Source organism: Notolepis coatsorum (genome assembly GCF_963971535.1).
Source record: "Notolepis coatsorum genome assembly, chromosome: 2".
NCBI lineage: Eukaryota > Metazoa > Chordata > Actinopteri > Aulopiformes > Paralepididae > Notolepis > Notolepis coatsorum.
The window spans coordinates 222,833,166-222,842,230 of record NC_140166.1 but is presented as its reverse complement, the minus strand read 5'-3'; the positions used below and the strand labels follow the sequence as shown (position 1 = coordinate 222,842,230).

At 46.5% G+C, this 9,065-nt stretch overlaps 1 protein-coding gene across 1 annotated transcript in view; it reads right to left on the bottom strand.

Annotated features, from left to right (window-relative positions):
- prkd1 (protein kinase D1) overlaps positions 1 to 9,065 on the bottom strand; it is a gene marked incomplete at both ends in the record, with an annotated part of 165,017 nt that overhangs the window by 71,744 nt on the left and 84,208 nt on the right. The window contains one exon of the mRNA XM_084308561.1: positions 5,038 to 5,588. Coding sequence (XP_084164687.1) covers positions 5,038 to 5,588 — 551 coding nt within the window. The remainder of the gene's footprint in view (positions 1 to 5,037; positions 5,589 to 9,065) is intronic.

Sequence of the window (9,065 nt, the reverse complement as noted above, 5' to 3'; positions counted from 1 at the left end):
GCCTTGGTTGCTTGTGGTTGAAACAGCGTTTTTATAAAGCAACTGAGATGGGGGTTTTTCCTCTTCCGGCGACCACATCCCATGACCTGGGTGGGTTGTCGACGGATTCTCGTTCATGTCTGGGGGATGATGACGGGATGGATCTGAACATATGTAGTGGGGTCTCACGCCCTTGGGGTGGGCCACCAGGCGCGGTTCGTCCGAACGTCTGGGTGGCGCCTTCTTTTCATGTTAAGATCAACACGCATATCTGCCCTTCTCCTGGAGTAGGCATGTCGGCGTGGTTAGGGCACGGGACTGGTTCTGGTCACGCTGGTCCAGATCGGTTGAACCCGTTGTCCGCCGGGGATGCAGATCTGCTGTTCTGGTACCCTGAGGGACTTGGGCTTTTTTCAGGGGGAAAAATGCCAGGTCGGTCTGGGTGTCACAGGGTTAAGCGCTATGGAGACCCTGGTTGGGTATGTTTTTACTCAGCACTGTCGTCATGGCTTACGGCCATGCCATTCTGTACGCGCTCGATCTCGTCGGGTCTCGGCCGCTACACAGGTTGGTCCTGGTTAGTACTTGGTTGGGAGACCGCCGGGGAATACCAGGTACGGTGTGCTTAGGGGCTGGTTCTCCATTATTTTTCGCTCCTCTCTCACGCATGGCGAAGAGGGGCCTGTGGGGGTGGTTTTTTGACCTCCTCTGGTGACCCTGTGCTTCCCGTACCGCCAGGCCCGGTCCGAAGTGATGTTTGCGACCCGTAGGCCTGGGTTAACCCTTTTTGGAAACTGAAACACTTGTACTGCGGTATAGCCGGTGTATACCCGCAGGTGTGTTTTGGAGTTTTTTCTTGAGGGGTTATAGGAACAACCACCGCATTGGGTAACACCGAGGTGGTTGATTCCCTGGTGTGTTGGAGCAGTGTCAACTCCCGGGTTCACCGGTTGAGGGTGCCCCTGCACGTTCATGACGTCTGCCAATCGTGTCAGCCTTCTCTGCCTCGACCCCTCTGGGTGGGGGTTGTTGAATGGAGGCTTGGTCATGCAACACCGCCAGCTTACGCTCCTTCCGCCGGGGCGGCTGTGTTCAGCTGTCCCCTCTGGCGCCTGTCTCGTCCGCAGTCTCCAGGCTAGGGTTAACAGCCTGTTGCCTGGTTTTTCCCCGGTGCGCTGCCTGCTTCCGTTGGTTAACCTTTTTTGTGTGCTTACGGCCATGCTGACTGCCTATTCTGCAGGGTCAGTGTGCCAGGCGGTGTACTATTGGGGGGACGGGGCCCGCTCGGCTTACGGCCATACCGACCTGAACACGCCCGATCTCGTCCGATCTCGGAAGCTGGGCAGGTTCTGGCCTGGTTGGTTCCGCCTGGGAATACCAGGTGCAGTAACTGAGGGGCCTTTGTCCGAATACGCTGGCGATGTGGGGGGCGGGGCACTACGTGCCCACCTGGTGGGGTCTTGATGCTGGCATCATGGACTTCTCCGGGCCCCCATTCTAGGGAGTCCAGTCCTTTTGGTGGGTCTGGGTCTTCCTTCGTGCTCAGCTGCTACGGCCTTGCCACGGGGTTGGGTTTGCCCTTGACCCCGTGATTCTGGGGGCAGTAACGAGGTTGTTCCTCCGTTCGTTCCCGGGTGGCATGCGGGTTGTGCGTGTGTGTAGTCGTGGGGTCAAGCCACGGTCTGCTCACCCTGTGCGTTGAGTTGCTTGAGTGCCTCTTCGCACGGTCGGGTCCGTCGCCCTCCCGTGACGTCCCTAATAGGGGGGCTACCCTCCATTAGGGGGGGTCGGGGGGGCTCGGCCCTCCCTGTTCTGATGGTTTTGGGGGGCTGTCAGCGGGGTGTATTTGTCAGCCAAGTGGCTCCGCTTGGCCTCCCTTGTGCAGTAGCGATGCCAAGCTAAGCCACTAACGATACAGAACGTTAGGTTATGACTATAACCAAGTTCTGTTAGTTAGGGGCGATGCTTGGCATCGGACGGCCGCTGCAGCCCTTGTCCTCACCTTGTGGTGAAAGCTTGGGAAGGAGGAGAGCAGGTGACCACACACCTGCTTATGAAGGTAAGCTGATGAGGGGTGTGGTCAGACTAATACTGGTATTAGAGGTACATTTGTGGTTTATTCAGTACGCGTGCACGTACGCGAGATAGTGCAGTAGCGATGCCAAGCATCGCCCCTAACTAACAGAACTTGGTTATAGTCATAACCTAACGTTAATCAGTTTGTTAGCCAGTGAATGGTTTGTAATAGTTAGTTAATCAGTTTGTTAGCCAGTGAATGGTTTGTTAATGAGTTAATCAGTTTGTTAGCCAGTGAATGGTTTGTTAATAGTTAGTTAAATTAGTTTGTTAGCCAGTGAATGGTTTGTTAATAGTTAGTTAATCAGTTTGTTAGCCAGTGAATGGTTTGTTAATAGTTAGTTAATCAGTTTGTTAGCCAGTGAATGGTTTGTTAATAGTTAGTTAATCAGTTTGTTAGCCAGTGAATGGTTTGTTAGCAGGTATTTAGTAAATGTTTAGGTGAAACAAGGGATTAAAATGGTGCATCTGCTTTGATTGGCTGAAGGATGGGTACAAGGGGACACAGCAGGAGTGGAGAGTCTACTATATTCATCTTTCTCTTAGCTTTTTCCTATACTCTTTTCCTTCTCTCCCCCTCTTGTTCTCTCCATTCCTCTTTCTCTCTCTTCTTTTACCTCTTTTTATTACTCCTCTCTTTTTTTTACTCAATATTTTCCTCTCTCTCTCTCTCTCTCTCTCGCACACACACAGAGACACACACACAGAGACACACACAGAGACACACACAGAGACACACACAGAGACACACACACACACACACACACACACACACACACACACACACACACACACACACACACACACACACACACACACACACACACACACACACACACACACACACACACACACACACACACACACACACACACACACACACAGCATGACACACGAACACACCATGACATCCTCTCTCCCCATGTTGGGTACTGGAGCTTTGCAGTAGCAAGCGACCCTGATTAGACATTCTGAAGCAGCAAATTACCTCCTTTTTTCAAATTATTGTTTTTGCCTTTTGTTTGGAGAGTCTGAACACCCACCCAAACTGTCATTATATACTCCAGAAAATTAGCGTGCATGTGTATGTGTGTATGTGTGTGTGTGTGTGTGTGTGTGTGTGTGTGTGTGTGTGTGTGTGTGTGTGTGTGTGTGTGCGTGCGTGCGTGCGTGCGTGCGTGCGTGCATGCGTGCGTGCGTGCGTGCGTGTGTATTTCTTCATTCAACCTTTATTTACAATCGAGAGAGTTTCTGAGGTTTCTCTCGGTTACAGAGACAACAATAGCACAAATATAGAACAGTGACACAAATAAAGCAGCAATATTCACAATTCAATGAGACACAAAAGGATAAATAAAGAATAAACTAAATTTAAAAAGACAAACAAAGGTGTTTAAAAAGTTTTAAGTCAGCTAGAAACAAGCAGCCCCCCCACCCCCAATCCTATATACCCAATCCCCCCTCCCGCGTGTACGCCTGGCGCCTATGACGGCAGCCGACTAGTACACGTGCTGGAGGGGGGGGGGGCCTAAGACTGTCTCATCACCAAAGTCCTATCCCCCAGCTGACGGCATTGTAGTTAGTGTCATAAATCCCCGCCCCTCCCGTTGCTGCAACTGTGGTTTCTGGACAATCTCTCCTCCCTCCCTCCCGCCTGGCTCAACGACACCCCGGTGTTGCTGCAGCCGACAATCGCATACGGTGTCTCAGACATACTGTAGTCGACATGTGTCAACAAATGTACATGCCTGTTTGAATTTATGTTGTGCCGTTGTTACTGTAAAAATGTAATGATTGTGATATGATGTTCTTAATGAGACGATGAGCTGTGTGTGTATGTCACTGGAATTTCCCCAAGGGGATCAATAAAGTACCTATCCTATCTAGACACACAATGGGCAGAAATCAGCAAGCTTAAACTCTGCAAAGGAAGGGGGAACCTCCTTCAGAGAGTTAGAAGACATTCCACAAGTTAGAAACATCAAAGGAAAAAGCTGGTTTCCAAAAATCAGAACATCTTGGAGGTACTTTAAGAACCATCCCGCATCACCTACAAATCCCTCCACGCTCTGGCACCTCAGTACCTCACTGACCTCCTCCACCCCTACCCTCAGTCACGGTCCCTGCGATCCTCAGACACTGGTCAGCTCTCCATCCCCCGAACCAGACTGCGGACCTTCGGGGACAGAGCTTTCAGTGTGGCAGCTTCCACCCTCTGGAACTCCCTCCCCGCAGAACTCCGCACCGCCCCAACTCTGGACTCATTCAAAAAAACTGCTCAAAACCCACCTCTTCAACTTGGCCTTTAACCCCTAATTTCTCACTTTGTATGTTGTGTCTGTCCACTATGTTTGTTACTTTTGTTATTTTTTCCCCCTATGTAAAGCGACCTTGGGTCTTTTGAAAGGCGCTATATAAAATGAAGCTATTATTATTATTATTATTATTATTATTATTATTATTATTATTATTATTATTATTATTATTATTATTATTATTATTATTATTATCGGATCAGAACATACTGGAGGAACCCTAAGAACCACCCAGTCATTAGATCAGAACCTACTGGAGGAACCCTAAGAACCATCCAGTCATTAGATCAGAACATACTGGACCCTAAGAACCATCCAGTCATTAGATCAGAACCTACTGGACCCTAAGAACCATCCAGTCATTAGATCAGAACATACTGGACCCTAAGAACCATCCAGTCATTAGATCAGAACATACTGGACCTTAAGAACCATCCAGTCATTAGATCAGAACATACTGGAGGACCCCTAAGAACCATCCAGTCATTAGATCAGAACATACTGGACCCTAAGAACCATCCAGTCATTAGATCAGAACATACTGGACCCTAAGAACCATCCAGTTATTGTCAAGAACCATCCAGATTGAGTCGAATAGGTTCCAATATTCCACTCTAACAGTGGCAAGATATATAAAGGTTGCTTATCAATAAGGTTGATAAGCAACCTTATTGCAGGTGACGGGGTGGTTGGAGGATGTTGCGCCTCCAAGGGAGACACACTCGGTCCGACCAGCCAAGAGGGACTGGAACAAGCCCAGGGCTAGGTCACGGAGTCCGACGTCGGAATGGAGACAGTCCAGGAGGATGGCATGATCCACCGTGTCGAAGGCAGCCGATAGGTCGAGAAAGACCAGAATGGATGGGGTTCCAGCATCCGCCGCCATCAGAAGGTCGTTGGTGACCCTGACCAGGGCTGTCTCTGTGCTGTGCGCAGAGCGGAACCCAGACTGGAACTTCTCGAAGATGTTGTCGTCTCTGAGGTGTGCTTGGAGCTGCTTCGCAACTACCTTCTCCAGCACCTTGTAGAGGAACGGGAGGTTGGAGATGGGCCGGTAGGCGCTGACGAGGGCCTCGTCTGGGTCCAGGGTGGGTTTCTTCAGGAGGGGGGTGATGATGGCAGTTTTGAGGGCAGGCGGAACGTGGCCAGCCTGCAAGCAGAGGTTGATGGTGCTGGTCATTAGGGGACCAATGGTGCGGATGTTGGCTTTCACCAGGGCTGTGGGGAGGGGATCCAGGGCACACGTGGATGACATCACTGCGTGGTGTCTCTGAAACAGCGGAGGAGCTGGGAGACTTCAGGCTGTAGGACAGCAGGTGGAGCAGGTGAAGAAGAGGAGCCGGGGAGGAGAGAGCGGATGCCCTCAACTTTGGCTGTGAAGAATGACATGAAGTCATTACACCGCTTCTCAGTGGTCTCTCTGTGTGCCTGGGTTTGGGGTTTGAGGAGGTGGTGTATGGTGGATACTAGGGCCGTAGTCGACTGCCAACCTATTAGTTAAAAAAAATATATATTATTATTATAATTTTTTTTTCATTCTTTCCAAAAGAAAAGAGGCCTAGAAGCGTGGCTAACGCTAATGGCACGCATACCAGAACTGCCTAAGAAAACAGGCACAGAGGCACTGAAAGAGGATTTCACCCATCTAATGAACACACTAGACTACTAGACAAATATCAAGATGTATCCAACAGTGGACCAATTGCATGCTTTTGCAGGGGACAAGAAGCCTTCAGTCGACTCCTTCAGACATTAAGCACCCACCACAGCCCAAATGGAATGATACAAAAAAAAATTTACTTTTTTTTTGTCGACTAATAGTCGTATTAGTTTAGTCGACTAATAGTCGACTAACGGCAAATTTTGGCCAATCTATCCAAATCCTTAGTCGGTGACAGCCCTAGTGGATACTGGATAATCCTTTTACATACTGTATCTGTAGATACTATATCTATATCTGTACATATCCCTTACCTACTCTTACTTGCTGGTCAGTAAGGACTACTACTAGGGGTGTAACGGTACACAAAGACCACGGTTCGGTACGTACCTCGGTTTTGAAGTCACGGTTCGGTACGGGTTTTCTGTACATTGGGGGAAAGTTTGGCTTTCCATGTTCCACTCAGGGGTGATGTAGTGTGCAGTAACTAATTGTACTTGTAGGGCTGTCAACAAATATTCTATATTGAAATTAATAATCGACTTGTAATGAAAAAAGAATAAGAATAATTATATTAGATTGTGGAAAAAAACACCCCCGGTGGGCGGTCGTTAGTGGTTAACATACCGTTGTACTCGTTCGTTACACAGCCTTTCGGTACGGTACGGTACACACTGAAACGGTTCGGTACGGATATGTGTACCTTTACACCCCTAACTACTACCATACTGTCTTTACACCTATTTTATAGCCAGTGTAATCACCTGTACATTGTATATTAGTATTGCACTTTACTGGTACATTTGCACTCTGGCTGGACACCAAACTTATTTTTGTTGTGCTGTACGTTGTGCTGTATAATGACAATACATTTGAATCTAATCTAAATCAGTGCTTTTCAAACTACTACTAAAGTAATGTGACTTTATTTTTTTAGTAGTAGTGACCCCAACTTTGTTCTTTACCGAACGTGTCATTAGGAAGTCAAGGAGAAGCAATTCTGGAAGGATTTCCGTGCTCTGAAGCATCAGGTGTGAAACTCAACTGGTGGTTAATTAACAGTTAGCTAACGTCTCCATCGACACCTCCTCCACAGCATCACAACACAGATACTGTCTCAGCCAGAAGGCGGAGAGGACAGATGACCCTGCTAGCTTGGAATATACGAAACTATATTTCCTGTTGTGTTGTCTTTGTTGTTGTTGTTGTTTTTCTGTCGGTAGACATTGAAGCGTATAATACTGGGTCCTATTGTGGCTCTATTAGTTCTCCCAAAGCCTGGGATAAATATGTAGAGCCATGTCATTGATGGAGAAGAAATGTACAACAAATAACAATTTGTTCATTATTGTCTCTGCAATTATTTTTTTTTTATTTGAAATCTTTATTTCGAACATGTAAATACAAACAATATAAAACAAAAACAAATCATTGATCTCTAGCAAAGAAATGGAATTTATTTTTATAAAAAACAAAAACAAAACAAAAAAAGAGAACATAACTCAATGTACATGTTCGAAAAGGAGTAGGATGGAGTAAACACTTATTTAATCCTACCCCTTTCTCACTACTCAAAATTAATGTACTAATTTAAAACCTTACAAAAAAAACAAATATATATATATATATCTAACGGATGGTACCGTGAAGCGCAGTCACGATGGACTTCAGATGTTGTGAAGTGGCTGGGGCGAGTAGCGGTGCTGTGGGTTAAACTCACTCTCATCCTCAAAAAAGACACATAGACACGTTACAAAGCAGTGAGTTCACCTCTTGGTATAGCGGTCTGTGTTGTTGCCCGCGGTGCAGGAGACCACGGGTTCGAAACTCCCTCGGGGCATCGAAGTTTAAGGTGACGATGTCACAACCGTTACATATATGCAAAACATTAAAAACAATATATGTAAAACATGAAATAAATCAAATGAAAATGTAAACACCCGTGAATGTCAAATCCCTTCCTCATCCCTGTACCTCGTGAAAATGATTTCTTTATCATTCAGTTTGAATAGTCTCATGTTTGGACATTGCTTTAGCACAACATTCAGACTGTTCCACAGTTTCACTCCACATATTGAGATGCAGTGTCTTCTCAACACTAAGAACTTTTAAGTTGAGTTCTCCCCTCAGATTATAACCCCACAATAAATCAAGAACAAAACAAAAACACCATGAAGTCCAAAACATTTACCCCACGCGAAGGTAAGGAAAAACTCACTAAAACCTAGCAATAGGAAAAAATGCACCGCAGGCAATGTGGAGGAGAGACACCTTAGAAGGGCCGTTCAAGAGGGGATCTCCCTTCTTAGATGTCGGTGATAGTAGTGTGTTGCAATAGAACCCACCCACTAGTAGAACCACCCACTCATTATTATTACCTATTTCTGGACTACATTTATCTCCATTTTATTTACAAATGCATTCACAGTGGTTGGTTGAGGTTTGGCGTACAGTCGTTGGCGGGATCACACTTCAAACCTTCTCTTTTTTTGCTTCTTCCGTGTTTCTGTTGACACTGTTGTGTTCTGTCTGAGTTGCGGGAAATGGCTTCCTGGCAGCAAATAAAGTGATATTAGTGTCACTGTCTCACTCTCGCACTGTCTTTAGCTGGCACTGTGCCTGAAACACACACACACACACACACACGCACATGCACATGTACAAACACACACACACAAGGCGTGCACCCGCATAAATACAGTATGAATGAACAACATACAGTACATACACAAATCCATACATGAAAGTACACGCTCACTCACATCCTCGCTCACACACACACACACACACACACACACACACACACACACACACACACACACACACACACACACACACACACACACACACACACACACACACACACACACACACACACACACACACACACAGTCAAAGTGAATGCTTTAACTTTGGAAATTCATTTAAATTATTTAAAACGTTAAAAAAAATTTATCTAGATTAATCTATGGAGTGAAAAATGTTCAACGTTCTGAACTTTCCGCAGTATCTTAGCTTGTTCTTTTTTTGACTCA